The following is a 19,857-nucleotide window of genomic DNA, read 5'->3' as shown; positions in this document are numbered from 1 at the left end:
ATATCATGTTGCATGCATTTAAAATTTACTGTACTTCTACAAGAGGGTCAGATCATTCTGAAGTCTCTTCCATTCACATCTTGTTTGTGCAAACAATGCTCATATGTCATTAAAACCTTCTTGCAGGTCATTTGTGGTCTACATATGGGCTGTTCTTGGTCTTTAAGCTCCCCAACAGTTCCCCATAACACCAATAATTTTTTTCCGTACATCCATTTGTCCGTGTAAGCACTTGGGTCACACATCTTATGTCTTGCATTCACAGAGCCCCCTTGAGAGTTTCGGTTACCTCTAAGCCACGACTCATCAGCTTCGACCTCATCTGTCCTGTGTGAGACGCACAGGGGCGCATCAAAACATGCACGCGGATATGCATGCATGCGCTGAAACACGCTCAAACTCACAGAGACAAGCGCGCGCACAGACGCACACACACACACACACACACACACACAGAAGGAGAAGAAGCGACATACAGAGACATGACAATGGGAGCACTGAAGAGCCTTTGAGGATGATGCTTAAGCGTGATGCCTTCCTGAACCCGCGCGCGCGTAATTCACTGTGTGCGTGTGTGTGTGCGCGCATGTGTGTGTGTGTGTGTGTGTCACCCTGACCGTGTGTGTGTGTGTGTGTGTGTCACCCTGACCGTGTGTGTGGGTTGAGTTAGCCTTATAGAAAGTCTTGTCACCACTGTGTATGGTCTCAGACAGCAGCGGCTGCACACCAGCTCAGGTGAGTCCACAAATCTTTTTTTCCCCCTGAAAATGACATTGACAGTCTTGTTTTCTTCTTCTACCGATTAAGACCTAAAGTCTGAAGGCTGAAATGCTGAGCGCGCCAATTCAGATTACTCCAATCGAATTGGATTCGCCGCCGCGCGCGCTCCATTGTATTCGGAAGGAGTCTTCAAGCGAAGTGTTTGGAACTTGGAGTTGTAAAAAAGATGTTTATGGAAAGACCCTGGATAGGTTTAAGGACTCGGTGTTCTCATGAAGACGTGTGCACCGGGTGTACTTTGACCTGTTTTTGGACGCGTTAAAAAAAAGGCGCACCTGTGATATGGATAAGCGGAATTTATTTCTCTATGCAGTCATGCATAAAGTGCTGCTCTTCCCAACGCGTCTTATTCTCGCCGAGACTGTCGATTCTGCGTCAGTGTGACTGGGACTAAATAAAATATCAACTAAGGTGTTCATGCTTAAAATCTAATATCTATCATTAGCACATAAATTAAATGAAGAACCCAGATGAGCAATGCATGACTTGAAAAAAGATTTGCAGCTGGATTTGTACAATATATTAAATCGAGGATACTTATGCAACCACCAAAATGTACTGCAACCTCAAATGTTGGAAAAAAAATCAATGATTTTGAATTCCAGGTTCTAATATGCTGAAAAGGCTGTTGCATTTTTTAAATTTTTTTGCCAATACGTGCTTAGCTTATTCTCTAAAGGCAATTTAGGGAATGAGGCATGTTTTCTCTGGCTTATCTGGTATGCTTGCTGGATTCCATATATTCTGCAGATATGAGAGTGTTTTTACACACAACAGAATTTTTATAGTTTGGTGCATAAAATAATATTCAACCGTGATGAGCAGAAAAGCATCTCAGGGCACACATCGTGCTAGTCGAATAGAATGGATCTGAAGCTGCAAGGAGAACGGGTCCAGTGTAAAACAATACAAAATCTCAACAAAGGTGTTGTGCTGTACATGCCTTCAGAGGTGCAAAAATGGGGTATGCACTACATGCATTGCTTCGGGTTTGTCGCATATAGAGGAGGCATTGCATGTAATGTATTTTTTCTTGTATTTTCCCATCTTTCTTCAGGAGGGGGAGGTGAGCACCAACCATGAACTTGCATACCCCTGAGCAAACCCCTGACTTCAGTTGCACCCCCGCCTGCATTGGTGATCATCATTCTGAACTTTTCACCTTCCAGGTCCTGTTGCTCATGCTGGTATTAAGTGCAGTGGATATTGTGCAGCTGAAGCTACCACTTCAGGATATTTATGACTGTTATGACAAAATGAAATATGGGTTTAGTTGTTTACTGGCCCATTAGGACCTGTGCTTATTATGGCTTATAAACGTATTGTTGGTTGTTGAAAATATCAAAGTTCACTTTGTGTCAATGTGTCAGGAGAGGAATGGTGATAGGTTTGTTGAGCTTATGAAAATTTGAATTGGATGTGTGGACAGAGAGAGAGAGTGAGAGAGAAAAGAGAACACATATGACGGTACATCACTAGGCTTGAATATTGCTTTAAGCTGGCCTCTCTAAGACATATAATGTAATGGACACAAACCACACTCACACACACATTTGAAGCAGAGTGTGATTACAGATAAGCCAGGAAAAATCCGTGGCTTCTAAGAGCACAGTGCACTCACAGCCAAAAGTGAGGCTTTGAGCAAGACCTACTGTATTTGCACTAGCATCAGATCTCTGCAGCTCCTCCGTTCCAGTTCGCCACAGACAATCTTTTTCCTTAATCATTCCCTCCTTCTCCCTGCTTTTCTATCTTCTTGACGCCATTCATTATCCCACTTTTGCCCTTTTCAGCCTTCTTTCCTTGCACGTCTTCCTCTCTAATCAGTGACTCAGAGGTTCCTGGTGTGATTTTTTCCCCCAGTATTTTCTTTTCTGGTTCTGTTCTTTTAGATCTGCCACATCACACTGTTTTATCATCCTTGTTTGCCTGATAGGGATCTGGCATTGTGCAGCCATGAACTAATAATATTTTCAAAAAGTACTATGTGCAAACGTTTGGACAGCCTATTAAGTCAATACTCAGTAAAAAAAAAACCTTTGATAGCTATCACAGCTTGTACTTGTCACAGCTTGTGCTTTTTGTGGCCATCTAGGAGTCAAATTTTATATAGTTATTTCTAGTTCTTGGATGTTCTTGGGCCATCTTGCAGCCTTGCAACATAATTAAGATCTACCTGTAGATTTACAGAGATGACTGAAGACTGAGGGCAATTTTACAAAGGTTAGTGTGTATTCATTGGAGTAGTTCCTTGTGGATTTTGAGTTATTACATTAAGATCATTCTAGAAACCAGTGTATTTTCACCTTTTGATTCTTGACTGACACATTTGTGCCCATAATATGTGGCTAATTCGAGGAATTTATTCTTACACCTGTGCAGGATATTTCTATGTCACTGGCTGCCATGAAACCTAAAATCATAACAGATGCACCACATGCTTAACATTTGTGGATCTTTGCATCAAATGCTGCACCTTTTTTTCTCCAAACATACTTTTGTTGATTGTGGCCGAAGAGATTTATTTCCCATCAGTCCACAGCACTTGATTACAAAATGCCTCGTATTTATCCTGATATTATGTTGCATACACCCAAATTTACTTTTGCAATGGGGTCAAATCATTCTAATGACTCTTCCATGCAGATCGTGTTTGTGCAAACAATGGTCATATATCGTGTTTGTATTTGTGTGCTTCTGTTTAGCTTTTCTGCCAAATATGTGCAGTTCTTTGTGCAGCTATTGATTACAAGATGCCACTGGTTTATATATTGTAGATGTTAATTTGCTATATGATATACAGTACAGGCTTTTCATGAAAGCTTTCTTATTTTTGGAAACTCGCCTTGACTTCAGCAGTTCCCCTTAACCACCGTTCTTGTAATCCCAGGCAGTGAAAATGCTTTGTCCTTTTTAATAGCCTGCCTTTGCATTTTAGTTATCAATTAGATTCATTTTCAGATCTGTTTCCACGCACCCATGGTTGTTAAGTGTTAGGTTACGAGTCAGAGAATTTATTATGCTATAGAATTGTCACCAGCCAATTGCCAATTGCTAACGATAATTATTGGTCTGAGTAGCAAAGCCTAACAAGTCAATTATGGCCTAACAAGTAAATTAGGTTCTGAGACATCATAACAGGAAGGATGTCTAATCTTTTACAGATGCCCTAATTACTATTTTTCCTTTTCCTTTTTTTCCTTATGTCCTTAAAATATAAATAACTGCGCATTAACATTTAACATTGTATTATTACTATTATTATTATTATTATTATTATTATTATTATTTATTTATTTATTATTATTTTTTTTTAAACCTGTGCTTATTTTAGCCAGCTTTTAAATGTAACATAAAATAGAATGCAATTATATTATGTTATGTTATATATTTTATATTTATTATATTATAATATGTTATATTATATTTATTATATTATATTTAAGATTTGAATTATCTGAGGCAGTATTCACCGATTGCTTTTAGGTGTCAAATGTAATCAGACAGGTTGCAGTTGGAGATGCTTATAGTGTTAACAGCCCTGCTGTGAACCACTAGCTTTGCTGGAGGCCAGCTCCATGATGATTCATAATGAGGGAGAGAGGGAGTTTAGGAGAAGAAGGATGTAGCAGGTCACATTACTGAAATTTCCTTTGCTTGTAAGACAGTAGCGAACTATTTTTGCGCCTGTGTGTTATTCTGGGAGATGGGTCCTGCCTGTATTTACTCCACTTCTCTTGTATTCATTAAAAATTCTGACTCGGGGGCTGGAAGATGAACGGTTTTGATCATTTTAATGTAAATGAAACAAAACCTAGTCTTCAAAAGAAAAATGATGCATGCATGAGAAAATGGGAACAAAGTTGGTGCTGCGTTCATGCCTTCCTAATAATTCAAAACTATGCCCACCTCCGTATTCAGCGTGATAATGTGACTCATGCAGTATCTAGCAAAGTTATTTATGAACATCAAACAGTGAAGCACGTGACACGTAATATAAGCCACAAAGTAGGACGTATGTCATCTTCATAGCTAATAAAATTCAGCAAATATTGGCACGAATGTTTTCTATTACTAATAAAGCCTGCAGTGCTGCTTCTCTCATTCCTACCCTGTGTGTGTGTGTGTGTGTGTGTGTGTGTGTGTGTGTGTGTGTGTCTCACACGCCTGCACCTACACAAACACAGATGATTGCTCTATGATTGGCACCAACATCAGGGCGATGATTCAGGACGAGGCTGTTTAAGTTTATCATTGAAAGTCAAAAAAAATTTAAATGATTCCAGTTGTTATGTTCAAAACTCATTCTAACATGACATTTAACATACTTTGCCTGAAAGAGCTTTAAATGAGCTTAATAGCTGGCTGCCGTTAAGGTCACTTTGTAGAACACTACTGTCTAGGGAGCGGCCTTAGAAGAGAATGTGAACTGGTTGCCTTTTTAGACCATGCTAATGGCAGGCTTGTAGACAGGAAAATTGTCCTGACAGTTTCACCGTCTCCTGACTGAATCTTTGTGAAATGCATGAACTTGTGTGAAAAAGGTACAGAGCTAAAAGAGATGTCACCATTCATTTTGTTGTCTTGATAACGGGATACTTTGACTTAATTAACTTACTTATTAGGTAAATGTATAATGCAATAATAGGTTATAATTACCTGTGGCCCACACTATAACTGCTGTTCCCGGATTTGCCACTCCCAACAACAAGGGTGGGAGCTCCTACAGTAACTAATTAACTAAATCATATTAAAAGTTTCCGCAGGTGCAAAAGGACGGATATATGTCTGTCATATATATTGAAACTGTGCATATTTTACAAAATATTCAGGCTAAAAAAAGAGCAAATCTGTTCCCAGCTAAATCAAACCCAAGAAACCAAAAAGACATAACATTTACAAACATAATAGTTGTGGAATAAGGGCATATAAGAAAGCTTATTTGGGTTTAAGAAAATAATCCCTCCTCTAGACAGCAGTTTATGACAATTTATGTATAAAATCACTAAAATACATATACAATAGATCTCACCTAAGAAGTGCATTCAAGATACTAGTAGTTGTACAAGTAACAGTATTCAAAAATACAATTTTGGCATTAGAGACATGCTTCTGTGTTACATAATATTGCACTCTTCTATCATATTTACACTGGTCTCAGAAGAGAAATATAAATAGGACCCATTGTGCAATCAATCCTACTGACATCGGATCAATTTGAAGCTTCGGCACCTTATAATACACACACCCAGAATATTGCACTTTTCCCAACAGAGAATCAATTGTTTAGACAGGATATTTAAATACTCATATACTGTATGTATAACAGAGAAGATCACTTTCATCAAGTTTGCTTTGTAGAAATCAAGAGTTATAGTCTAATTTATATGAAGTTTGTAATCTGGCGTACCAGTGTAGATTTCTTCATTTCTAGAGACTCAAAGCACTTTCATACTTTGCTCTGGACAAGTGCGCCTGGCTAAATGACACAAATGTAAATGTAAGAATAGCTTTTAAAAAATGGGGAAATTTTTAAAAAAAAGTGAAAAAAGGAACCAAGTTAAAGGAACAGGTTTGCTAGAGGAAAAATCTTTTTTCTTTCTTTTTCTTTCTTTTGTTTTTATCAGTGGTTGCTCTGCAATTGTTTGAGCTAAATGCAATTCAATGGCCCAGAATCAACCTACTGAAACAAATTACCCACTTAATTGTTTTTCCCATTTTATGCTTAAAAAAAGTACAAGATGCTTTCTTTAATCTTAGCAGCTGTGAAGTCAGGAACTGATTGCTGGCTAAAAAATGAGCTGAATTGTGGAAATTTCACAGTAATGCAGAATTGAAATATAATCCTATGGAGTATATTTTCAATATAAGCATTTTCATAGTCAGTTGTTTGTTCTCAATATGACCAGCTGTTGTTTCCCTTGTTGATATGCGACAGGACACCAGCAAAACCGCTTCTATGGTGAAATAGAAAAGTGTTCTCAGTACCACCAACCTAAAAGGGCACAAATGGTCATCCTACCTGAATGCAAGGGATGGCATACTTCTTGTCCGATCAATCACAGTGGAATTAGACAATTATGGACATCTGTGGATTAATGACTGCTGAAGTGGGTGTATTCGCTTACTTCACCTGTCTCAGAGGAAGCATGTGATAGATGGTGCACTCAAGTTTGATGGCTATCATATGACAGGGACAGTTAACTTGTAGGTAAGATTAGCAGAGTGTACAATTGGCAACACAATTGTAGGTTGCATCTCTGGTTTGGTTGAATATTGGTTGCATCCCTGACGTTAAATATATATTTGTCTAATGTTAGCTAAGTAGAATACATTTGATACAGGTTATCCTCTTAACTTTATTACAACCTTTTGGAAAGCACTGCGTTTCCTACCTAGATGGCTGCACAGGAGATAAACCAGACAACCCAGGATGCAAAACAGGTGTGGTGGATAATTACAACAAAATAAAATGATACGACCAGCATGGTATTTTCTAAATATAATAATAAATGTGAATCCACTGTGTTGTTTTTTGTTCATTTTGCTAGCTTGGGGGTTCAATTTAGCGGTAATGTATTATGTGTTGGCGGCCGGAGCCCCTTTAAGAAGGTAGTGAATAGAGGTAAGACATGTGACCGAGGCATCATGACATGCATCAAGAGTGAGTCATAGACAGATGTGGCAGAGAGAATCTGGTAAATTTCCAAAATAAAACATAATTCAGAATCAGTTAATAAATAAAACAGAAATAATGTAAGTTATGTATTCCTTCTGTGCGGCCCGGTAGCAATTGACCTACGGACTGGTGCCGGACCATGGCCCGGGGGTTGGGGACCACTGCTTTAGAGTTTGCTGGTTCCTAAAGTCACATTATAACTAATTAATAACAAATCACTTTAATAACTGATGTAGATGATGGAGGAAAAAGCAGTTTGAAGGTTTTAATTACAATGTTAAAGTATTTGTGTTTTATTCAGTAATTAATAATGTTAGATTTTCTTCAGACCCAGCAAAATGAATTGTAGGATACTTAAAATGGCAAGTTTTCAATGTTTTATTCATACTAGTTCTTTCCATTTTTTTACAGTGCCTACTGCAACATCTTGAAAGTTCATAGCCATGAGCTTGACAAGGACCTTCAACTAAAGTAGTCCTCCGATTAACCTGAAAACAGAAGAGACAATGCCAGAACCTGATCTTCTCCCTCCTGTCCCTCCTCTTGCCATCCTAAACTGCTCCTCCTTTAACTGTTCTCTTGCCAACCTCTCAGCATTTCATGGTGATGAGTGCTATGCCGATCAGCCCTTATTTGTGGCCCTTGCCGTGGCCTACAGTGCTGTAGCATTTCTGGGAGTGACTGGTAATTTAGCATTGATTGTTTTGATTTGGCGCCAACGCGAACTCTCCAACGCTACTAGTGTGCTTATTGCCAACCTGTCAGCATCGGACTTGCTGATGGCACTTGTTTGCCTGCCATTTACATTTGTCTATACATTTATGGACCACTGGGCATTTGGCAGTGCCATGTGCAAGATCAACAGCCTAGCACAGTGCACCTCAGTCTCGGTCTCCATTTTCTCTCTTGTTCTGATTGCCGTTGAGCGCCACCAGCTGATTGTGCGTCCACGAGGCTGGAGACCCAGTGCATTCCAGGCCTGCCTGGGTGTTGCTATTAGCTGGGGTTTGGCCTTGCTCACCGCCATGCCTTTTCTACTGTTCTCCGTAACCACTGATGCACCTCTGCAGCAGCTGCCCGCCATCTTGCGTGAACACTACAGAGGCAAGGTGGTGTGTATGGAGCAGTGGCCCTCACGTCAGTTCAAGCTTACCTACACAACCACCATGTTGCTTCTGCAATATGTTGCACCCTTAGTCTTCATCTTCATTTGCTACCTGAAGGTAAGGAGTGTCAGCTTATGACTAGATACCATTTGAGGCACTGAGCCTATTTACAGTAATACAACCCATGGCATTACAGGCTTTTTGGCAATACATCAAAATAAAGCATTAGTTTTGTAAGTAAACACAACTGAAGGACAAATAAATCAAAGAAATATAGAAATACTAATTAAAACCAAAAATTGGACAAATAGGCATTCTCTGTACTTTTGCTTAAAATACTACAGTATATAGCCAGAGTTTTTGGAAACCTGTTTCCTAATCATAACCATATGTGTCTGCTAAACATCCCATTTCAGATTTAGTCCTTCTTTGTCGCTACAACAGCCCCCACCCTTATGGGAAGACTCCAACCAGATTTTGAAGTGTTGCTGTGATGATTTGTGATCATTCAGCCACAAGAACATTAGTGAGATCATTGCATTGATATTGGGTGTGAAGGTCTATGGTGCAACTAGTGTTCCAGTTCATCCCATTCAGTGGGGTTGAGGTCAGAGCTCTGTCTTGGAGGACTAAAACCGCTAAAACCTCTTCAAACCATGTCTGCATGGAAATAGTTTGAGTTCAGTGCATAGTAATGCTATAAATAGTTTAGACCTCTAAGTTTCAATGAAGAGAAATCTTGAGGCATCTGGGTGTGATGTGTATATCTATCTATCTATCTATCTATCTATCTATCTATCTATCTATCTATCTATCTATCTATCTATCTATCTATATATATATATATATACATACATACATATATGTATGTATATATATGAAAAACAACGGAACCAACAGTTCTGCATTATTTATGCCTTTCTCAAAACAAGCCCAGAATTTTTGAGTAATTGGGCCAATTGTGAAAACGCCCTTAAGTCTGGTGTCCATATTGTGCGAGGAGAATTGCAGCAATAATAGCGATAATGTGTTTCTCAAAGATGGTGCACAAAAAATTAGTTTAAGGCTCAGGGTGCTGACTGCACATTTGATAATCAGCTGTTATTTAAAGCACCTGCACTAAAATTTGATACACCCAAATTCAGAATTACACAGTTTGTTGTCACTGAACCTTTGAGCAATAATTTATAAAAATTTGTAATTATTATTAATTATTATTTTTATATTATTAGGGGGACAAGCACCACTTGGGTATTAGACACATTCTACCTGTTACTCTTCTTCTTGGAAAGGTCTAGGGAACTTTACAAGTGAAGGCAAAATGTGACAAATTATATCTAGATTTGAGCATGACATGTACACATTGCCTTGTTTAAGGGTTGATGAAGGGTGAGGCACTTCAATTGACAACAGTTGGTGTAGCTCTGAATTCATCTGCACAGAAAAAAATAAGGAAACCAAGGCAATTCTAGCTCATCAAATGGATGGATGTTTTCCCAGAACATGGTGCAGTTTAGACACAACTGATTCACCTTATCAGCTAATTATGAAGCTTTTTATCAGCATGATGAGGTCTGTTAGAACAAGGCAAACACCAAAAATCGTGCCAGGATTTGACTGGCTGGAACAGTCTGCCCATCCCTGATCTAGACACTGATATTGCGAAGGCACATCCTGCAACAGTGCATGAACTTTTGCAAACTTACAAAAAAGCTTAAAAAAAGAAAGTAAAGCCTTTTTTGGGTAAAGATATGAAAACACATCTGTGACTTAAGTCTTTAAGTCTGAGATGATCCACAAATCATTACTTTTCCTTGGAATGTACATATAAGCTTCTAGAATAACAGTTTGTCATCACACCTAGACACCTTTCTTTTCAGAACCATCTCTAAATATATGTGTATTTATAAATGATAGATATAAAATTTACAGGCTGATACCAGCAGCCTAGGGCATCTGAGTCCACAGTTGTTATATTAGGTTACATTACACAAGGGAAATTGTTTATTTTTATGATAGTCCTTAGCATTCCCCTGACTGAATGTGTTTATCGTATATATATATATATATATATATATATATATATATATATATATATATATATACATACACACACGTATGCAAGAATGCAAGAAAAAGCAGCATGATTTTTTTTTTTTTAATCAATCCACGAATCATCATCATTGTTGCTAAAGTGTGGGTCAAGGAATACGCAGATAACATTACACAGGGATGATCCATATAACAGATGAGAGTCCAGATTGGGAAATAGTTCTTAGACGGAAGTTGAACTAGAAAACAAGGCTTGGACTTAAAGGGACAGAAGAGCGCCAAATACTTTGCAACTAGACTATGACACAACAGGGATAATTCTGAACATTTGGTGACACCAATACTGTTTTGAAGATATTACTTTTTGGCTTTCAAATGTACCTGTATCAATTTCAATTGGTTGTAAAACTGACTATTTCCTTATAGCACCTGATAAATTAGACTGCTATGGATTTCAGTAGTCTATTTTTATTGGTTGACAGGTTTAAAACAAGTTGTAATTAGCTATAATGAAAAATTTGTTAGCCTAACAGTTCTTACTTTGGATTCTAGCTAGCTAGCTAACATTTTCCTCTTTCTTATTCGATTTTCCTAAACAGATATTACCTTTCTATTTATTTCATAGGCTAACTACATGTGACAGTGGTGTTATATGGATATTTTTATATAGCGGCATAAAAATATAATTTAAAATCTAATTTATAGATTTTGTATAGTCTATCTATGTCTATATTCAGTATAGAATGAGACACGCAATGCCTTACATCACTGATTATCTCTGGCCTAATTTGGTCCATGCAGCAATCTTAAATAAATAAATATTTTGTACTAGTTTGTCACTAAGTGGCCAGGTATAAGTATATCTGACAGTGACCTTGTAACAGGTTCTCACAATGAATAGGTTAATAGGTTTCCTTCTGGAAGGTCCTAATAAGGGTAGTATGACAAATATGTGAGTGTATGTGAGAGAGTTTCAAATGAGTGAGCATCTGTGGAAGGATTTGCTTTGCATCAGTTATACTGATTTTGAATTTAACAAACCTTATGCTGTGGCAGTGAACTGGCTCGGTTTGTGTGTGTGTGTGTGTGTGTGTGTGTGTGTGTGTGTGTGTGTGTGTTTGTGTGAAGCCGTTTTCTGTGGCTCAGTAATGACTGGAGCCTTACCAAGAACCCTCTCTACCTCTTCTCTTTCTCATTTTCTCGGGTTGATTAAGATCTCCACCCCATGAGAAGAAAAGCAGAAATGCACTTACGCAGAAATTCCCCCAGAGCAGCTGGTGTGCATGCACATACCAGGCTCTCCAGGGACCTTCATATTATTTATGACGGTTAACGTAGTTTGCTTGGACACGGCTTTGTGGGATGTAGTGTGTGTTGCTGATTGAACGTTACCGGCAGGCAGCATGACCTGCCACCTGAGCTCACTAATACGCATCACACATGCACAAAGGAGCTAAATTCATACTTTAGGCTGTAGGAGAGGGAGCGAGAGAGAGAGAGAGAGAGAGAGAGAGAGAGAGAGAGAGAGAGTGCGAGAAAAGTGAATTGGGCCAAAGCTAGAGGTGTAACAACCTCCTAATTATTCTATGAGTGAGAAAAATCGCAAAGAGGAAGAGTAAGCATGTGCGCTAATATATAGGCTTATATATATATATATATATATATATATATATATATATATATATATATATATATATATATATATATATATATAGCTGTGCAGAGGGTTATGCTTATCAATAGCACTAGTGGAGATTTAAATGAAAGCATCTGCAATTACTACAGTAATATACAGCCACTTTAAAGTGATAGCGGATATTCAGCCGAAGTAATTTACATTTGTCTCCAACTTGAGTTATGCTTTGCACTTAATTAACCACACGCTGTGAAAAACAACACTTCCTATTCCACTGAACCTAAATTACAGCTCGCCTGGCATTAACATATTTGCGGCTGTTTATTCCGCACTGCATTTTTAAAAGATAATATGGCTTTTATCTAAAGTGTCCTGCAGATGAGTTGAAGGTTAAAAGGCTCTGCTTAAGGGCCCAAACAGCGGTTCTCCGCCATCTCCCTGGGATTTGAAGCTACAATCTTCAAGGCGCTAATGGATGACCTTAACCACTCAACTACCATGCTCAAGGACTTTTTTTATACTCGATGCATCTGGTTAGAAACTTCAAACACTCATTGACAGTGCACATGGCAATGGTGGTAGAAAAGCTGTCTTTAAAAGCACATATAAAGCCATTTGCTATAGTATCATTTGCCTCAGCGTTGGTGTTCTCCTCTCAGCATGAAGACGTACAGTCGATATGAGCAATCAGGATCAAAACAAATAGTAGATATAAAGAGTGCAAGGACACAGGCATGCCACAAGTGTCATGGGAAATACTTCACACAGACATCAAACTCGATCATAAGATTAGACCTAATAAGAGACGAGGACAGAAAGGCTTTGCAACTGAAAAAGATACATCAGCATGCAGGTCTATTTCTGAACTTTTACCAGCAATGTTTATATTATAAAGTTGAATTTTGGCTTAAAATTGTACCTGCATCACTTTGGGTAGGTTGTAACACTTACAATTTCTTTATCATCCTACCACGTTAACACTTTATAATCAGGGATCATCTCTTTAGTCAGCAGGATAATGTCATTATAGCTAGCAACTTAGCATGCACTAGCATAACATTTCTTGCTTCAGTGTCACTAAGATTAGAGTCTAGTCACAGGACATTACTTCTGTGGTTACAACATCAAATAAAATGCAATCAGTAGAATAGCAACAGTCTCAAACATGATGTACTTATGCAAGCTTAAGGTACTTAACTAGTCCCTTTTGAGGTTCATACAGGTTTCTGATATGAGCCCTAGTCAAATAATGTACCTTGAATGATTTACCTTGCTGGGAAAATGCTTGGAAGGTACTATTTGTACAAAACCCTGGTGATACAATATGAAATTACTAATCGAATCTGCCTCCCACTTCTAGCTGAAAAACTCTGTCATTTTCATGCAGTACATTAGCCAAGCAACATCCTCAAGATTACGTCTGTAAGTCTCGAAAATGATGTTAATGCTACTACTATTATGGACTGTGTTTTCAATCTGATTCATAAGAATAAGGATGTTCTAGATCTAGATGTGATGCACTGTTGAAGACTTCTGTCATCTGTTCTTTCTTCCTGTCCCAACGATTATTTATCATATAATTTACAAGCACCAGTTGCTTGTAAACAGTGAGACAATCATAACTATTAAACAACCAAATTATAGAGAATCTGCTTTTAGTGAAATTAACCTAAAACCATGAAGAACTGCGAAACCTCCAAACAATTCTAATTCTAATCTGTTATAGCGCTGACAAAATAATGAGAGATTGAAAGCTGTGGATGAGGCACACACACACACACACACACACACACACACACACACACACACACACACACACACACACACACACACACACACACAGGGAAATTCCATGACAATTCAAAAAGGCTGAATTCCTGAGTGTCTATTAGTAAATGATCCAATTGCATAAGGTCTGGTAATAAATACTGTTATCTATGAATCCTGCCGTGTAACTGCTCATGATAACAGGTGCCTCAGCCAAACAAATCGACTGAACAGAATTGATTGTCATTTTAAGATCCAGGGAATTGGACACACAGATTGATAAAAGCAAGAGTGGACAATATGAGGAGGGCAGGACTCTCATTAAAGCACACACATGCACACACATACACACGCAGGCACGTGACCTGATTATTAGCATCAGATGTGTCAGATTAGTGAGTTGCCCCTTACTATAATTTTATTTAGTGAATTTAAAGATACAATCCATCCTGCAAATTAAACTACAGTTTTACTTTGGACAACCGTTTCTTACATCTCACACAATTAGCAGACCTTTAGTGTGTCTGGCTATGTCATGTCTTCATCTGTACACTTTGCTTTAACAGGTCAGCTCCTGAATCTTAAACTTTCATGCTAATGCCGCCATCAACACCATTACACTTCCACGTCCTCTCATAGATGGTTATCTAGCTGACAATGTTGTGTACCATTTTTCTTTTTTGTGTACCATTCAGCCCTGGATTTTACATTAATATAAAATCTGAACAGTATATAAATAAATAAAGCAACAAATATTCATAAATATTTTAATACAAACATGCAGTATAAGATCAAGATATACAATTCAATATTTTCACCATTTCTTTCATTTTTTTTCTGTCTATCTCCCTTTCATTCTGTGACTTTCACTTTTGAACCCTGTCCTCAGATCTACGTCCGACTAAGGCAGCGGAAGAGTGTGATGGAGCGAATGCGTGAGAACAAGTACCGCAGCCACGAAACAAAGCGAATCAACGTCATGCTGTTTTCCATCGTGGTGGCCTTTGCTATCTGCTGGCTGCCGCTCAACGTCTTCAATGCCGTCTCCGACTGGAACCACGAAGCGACCATGAACTGCACCCACAATCCCCTCTTCTTGCTGTGCCACCTGACTGCCATGTGCTCCATTTGCATCAACCCGATCTTCTATGGCTTCCTGAACCGCAACTTCCAGCGTGACATGCAGTCCTTCCGCTTCTGCAAGAGGCTTTCTACAAGAGAGGAAGAATACGACACCGTTGCCATGTCCACCGTCCAAAGCGACCTGTCGAAGACATCTCTGAAATTTAGCAGCACAGATATCTAGGAGAAGCTTTTAAGGTGCTGATCTTTGGGTACTACGGAGCCTTCGTTGTTCTGAGAAAAGAGCATAAAGCTAAATGGTGAACGCGATTGTGTCCGAAGATGATCGAAGCAAGATTTTCAAAAAGGCAGTGCTTGCTGAAAATACTGTGCAACAAGGAGATCATGAAAGAGCAAAGAAGTTTCACTGAGACAGCTTAGAACCTTTAGTATGGAGTTTTAACTTTTCAGTAAATTCCATCTCTGAGAACAAATGGAAAGATAAAGGACTCCCCTAGGAGACTGACTTTATGGTTTTGGACCGCCCTCAAAAAAGAAATGTTGGTCTGATTGTCAGTTCTCTAGAGATGCTCTAAATATAGGAGTGGATTTGAAATGCAAGAAATGCATGTAAATAAATTAACTCATGAATGTTACTGCTTTATATTTATTGGTTTTTATAACCAATTTAGAATAACAAGTGTTAGGTTTAGAAAGACAGATGATTGTAAAAAAAAAATCTATAAAAAAACCAACAGCTGTGCTTAATTTTTGTCTATTGTGACCAGCTATGAATGTAAATTGTACTTGCTTAGAAGTATTGACAATGTTATTTAGAGCACTGTGGTCAGAGTAACGTGATATTCTAAAAATATATGTTAGTATAATCATGATAGACGTTTATTATACACTTACTGGTGTCAAATACTGGGAGGATCCTACTTTGCTCTCAGAGCGTCTTAGGTTTCTTGTGGCAAGGAATCTACAACATGTTGTAAAATTCCTTTTGGTCAATGGCTATATGAAGACACATTTATAAACTAGCTCTACTTGATAAGATCTAATGACTGGGTCATTGTACATGGAACCAGTTTAGGATGATATTGATGCTTTAGCATGCTGCAAGGAACTATCATAAGATGTTAAATTGGGTCATTGTACATGGAACCAGTTTAGGATGATATTGATGCTTTAGCATGCTGCAAGGAACTATCATAAGATGTTAAATTGGGGCTATAAAAAAGATGTACGTTGTCAGGAACAGTATTCAGACTAACTGTGGCATTTGAACAGTAGACAATTTGTATCCAGGGGCCTGGAAGACTAATATTCTAATATTAATACCTCCACCAGCCCACAATGTCAATACTAGGCTAGTCAAAGACTTGTAAACGTTGTTGTTGAAGAAATGTAAACTTACTACTTGCATCATAAATTCTAGCAGCCAGGCATCTTTAAACCTACAAAACCCTGTTCTTGTCTGACAGAAGAAAAACCCTCTGTTGTAGCTTATCAAGCTCTAGATTCTTTTCTGCTTACCATGGTTGTAAAGCTTGATCATTTCAGTTCTCATTGCCTTTTTAGCAGTTTGAACCAATCTGGACTTTTATCTTTCGAAATTGTCCAGTTAATGTCCAGCTGCTGCATAGAAAATGTTTTTCTGTCTAAATGGAAAATGTTGTTCATGAAAATAAGCAGTTTTTAAAATAAACCATTCCAATCTGGCACCCGCAACCATGCGACGATCAAATGTAAACCTTATCCTGATGAACATTATTTGAAGCCCCTGACTTCCATCTGTATGATTTCATGCATCACACTGCTGCCACATGATTGTCTGATTGGATAACCGTGTGAATAAGTAGGTGACCAGGTGTCCCTAATACAGCAGCCAGTGAGGCATTCATACTTCAGGCCATATTTAGGTAAATTGTTTAGAGGTGTAGAAATAAAGTGAATTTAGCACTTGCATTAGGAGGAGATTTGAATGCTATTTATTTAAAACTAGTTTTAAACAATAAATCTGTATATTGCAGGCTTATGGTGTATAAATAGAAGTATTTATGCATAGAATGATTGTCGATATTGTGAATTTCAGTGTGTGGAATTATGTCCTTCTGTTTTATCTGGGTTTTTTTTTTTTAAGTTATTATTCATAAAAACCAGTTCCTTGGATAAAAAATTATCATAAGTGATGAATTAGAGATAGCCTTAACCTTGCCGTAAGAGCTGTGTGACACTGTTTTTCCAAAGTGCCACAACACAGACAATCGCATTATACAGATTTTGTGTGTGTGTGTGTGTGTGCTGTGTGTGTGTGTGTGTGTGTGTGTGTGTTTTAGTCTGACAGCATTATTAAATTTGACATTAAATGCTATATCTTACATGTGCATGCAATCATGCAAGACTAATCTGAAGTAGGGCGGCATTATTTTTAGGCACAGAACAGATCAAATCTTTGGCTTACGACTTGATTTGATTAAAACATTTCCTAATTAGCTGCAGTTTGCCTAATTATGTCTACACACAAGATTGTCAGATATCAGAATATCAGAAAAAAACTCTCTGTCAAAGTTTCTAAATGACGTGTACAAATGTGGTACTATTATCTCTCCAGGACTGGCAATGCTCTTGAGTAAACGGAAGTTGAATTGAAACTGATCACGTGTCCAGATTTATTTTATTTTTGCAGTCCAATTTGGTACTCTAGTGTTAGTTTAACCTGTGGATTATTTAATGATTTTCTATTGGATATCTAGAATATTGTGATTACATATGTCTCTATATGACATACGTTACTGATATCTCTTATTCTGTCACAGGTGGAGTTTAATAAAGAATTTCTTGTTACACTGCATTTTTTGTGTTGTATAGCTTTTGTTTTCCATCGAAACACTCACACTTACACATACACACACAAATCAAATCACCCAAAAAACAAACACAAAACATTAAGCATCTTAAGCCCAGACCAGAAATTCATTCCGGATCGTTTTCAATGTGATGACGATCTCAAGACATTTACTTTAATGATTAATCTTTGAACTCCAGTCCTCAGTTTGGAAAAGACACATACTCACAAATACACAATGTAAAAAGCTTGGACTTTTTGTAAGATGTGAACCCTTTTGTCCTGATTCCCTACATTATATGTTCAATACTAGTGTATTCCATGTTAGAGTGTAAAACAGAATTTCTTATTGAAAAACTTTTATAGAAGGCATTTGATTCTGTAAACACTGTAAAAATGAGTAAAACCAACAAATCAACAAATGTGAAAACACAAGAGAAAAATAACAAGCAAGAGAAAATATGAGCTAGGAAACATCAAGTAGTCTGATGCTCTAATCAGGCATTCAGTACGATGCTCATTTAGATATTCTATCATTTTTGAATGGCGTGAAATACAAGAGCTTAACAGTATGAGTATGTGATATTTGTATGTATGTACTGTATGGATGTCCACTAAGGACCTTTTTATTTTGAGGTCACGTTGATCAGTTTTTGGGTTCCTTTACATGGCTTTTACATTTTTTTACTTTAAAATTTGGCAAAAGGACGTCCCTGAACCAAACAGAAGTACTGATGTAGGTGAGTAGGCCTGCAGTCAGCATTCACATTTATCCCAAAGGTGTTCAATAGGGTCAAAATTCTACAGCAGGAAATCTTCTACTCCAAACCATGTAAAGCTTATCTTAATGGAGTTGGCTTTGTTCACAGGGGCATTGTCATGCTGCAACATTTTTGGGTCTCCTAGTTCAAGTGAAGGGAAAATATTAATGGTAACAATTTGGGGAAGAACCAAATGTGACTGGAAAATTGTCCCAAATTACTATAGTCCATAAAGTTTACCTTGTATTACCATTTAGAGAAATAGACATTTTGTCCAAAATCATTTCAGATATGTCCTTAAGAGCAGGATGAGGTTTTATTAAGTGAAACATGCATATCTACTGTACGTCAAGTATTTTCTAGCATTGTATGGCTCTTAAAAATGTCTAACTCCACCATTATGGCCTCTTTTGATCTTCCTCTTGTTTGCTCCAGGGCAATGTATCTAGGCTACTCATATCGAGAGAAAAGAATGCCTTTTAAGAGATTAAATACCACTTCCAACACAAATGCTCCCCTTGCACACACAAACACTATTAAAAACGGAATAAAGGACTAATCCAATCCAGTGTGCCACAGCTATGAACTCGGAACTGTTCTTTGTCATTTGTCAAGAAAACTTTTGTCAATTTATGACTCACCTAAAATAAGTCAAGGAAAATAATTAATATGGAGAGAGGACATAAGCAAAAGAGAAACAGAGAGCAAATAAAATGCACTGTTCCATATGGGGAAAAGCCTTCCATAAAAAAAGCTTTTTAAAGTTAAAACCCTTAAGATGTGTGTTTGTCTGTGTGTGTGCGTGTGTGTGTGTGTGTGTGTGTGTGTGTGAGAGAGAGAGAGAGAGAGAGAGAGAAATGAGGAGAAAAGCAAATATAAATAGAATAAGTGAATATGGGATTAGGGAATGGGGACACAGAATGAATGGAAAGAGGAATCTTCTAGAAATTCTGTCTAAGTTGTTGATTCTTCACTGAGTATTTGAAGAACCCCAGGAGAAGGCAAGACAGACTAAGAATTAAGAAGACAAAATAAAATGTGTTACAAAACAGATGTCTTTATTCCGTCTTGTTTCATTGATTTTATGCCCCACTACAGCCACAGATTCCTGTTGATTTTCAATGTATGCATGGTCTTGGGTCTGACTATAGCTCGAATAATCG

The 19,857-nt window shown here is 37.8% G+C and overlaps 1 protein-coding gene across 3 annotated transcripts; it reads left to right on the top strand.

The window, feature by feature from the left end:
- Positions 1 to 404: 404 nt before the first annotated feature.
- Positions 405 to 17,939, top strand: npy1r (neuropeptide Y receptor Y1). 3 transcript variants are annotated; one of them, XM_046843500.1, is made up of 4 exons: positions 405 to 735; positions 1,838 to 1,917; positions 7,871 to 8,682; positions 14,910 to 17,939. In XM_046843500.1, exons 3-4 carry the CDS (start codon positions 7,966 to 7,968, stop codon positions 15,324 to 15,326), a joined length of 1,134 nt encoding a protein of 377 aa, XP_046699456.1. In that variant the 5' UTR covers positions 405 to 735; positions 1,838 to 1,917; positions 7,871 to 7,965; the 3' UTR covers positions 15,327 to 17,939. The 3 variants fall into 3 exon arrangements, with proteins under 3 accessions (XP_046699456.1, XP_046699455.1, XP_046699454.1); XM_046843499.1 differs by having other exon boundaries at positions 1,838 to 1,949; XM_046843498.1 differs by lacking the exon at positions 1,838 to 1,917.
- The last annotated feature ends 1,918 nt before the right edge of the window (positions 17,940 to 19,857 follow it).

The sequence above is a fragment of the Silurus meridionalis genome, chromosome 28 (genome assembly GCF_014805685.1).
Source record: "Silurus meridionalis isolate SWU-2019-XX chromosome 28, ASM1480568v1, whole genome shotgun sequence".
In the NCBI taxonomy this organism is placed as follows: domain Eukaryota; kingdom Metazoa; phylum Chordata; class Actinopteri; order Siluriformes; family Siluridae; genus Silurus; species Silurus meridionalis.
Note: the sequence above shows the minus strand (reverse complement) of the source record. Positions and strands in the feature narration are given on the sequence as shown.

Coding starts and splice junctions, on each gene's coding strand:
- npy1r (XM_046843498.1), top strand. CDS start 7,966: ATGCCAGAACCTGATCTTCTCCCTCCTGTCCCTCCTCTTGCCATCCTA. Junction 8,683..14,909: donor TCTTCATTTGCTACCTGAAG/GTAAGGAGTGTC, acceptor CCCTGTCCTCAG/ATCTACGTCCGACTAAGGCA.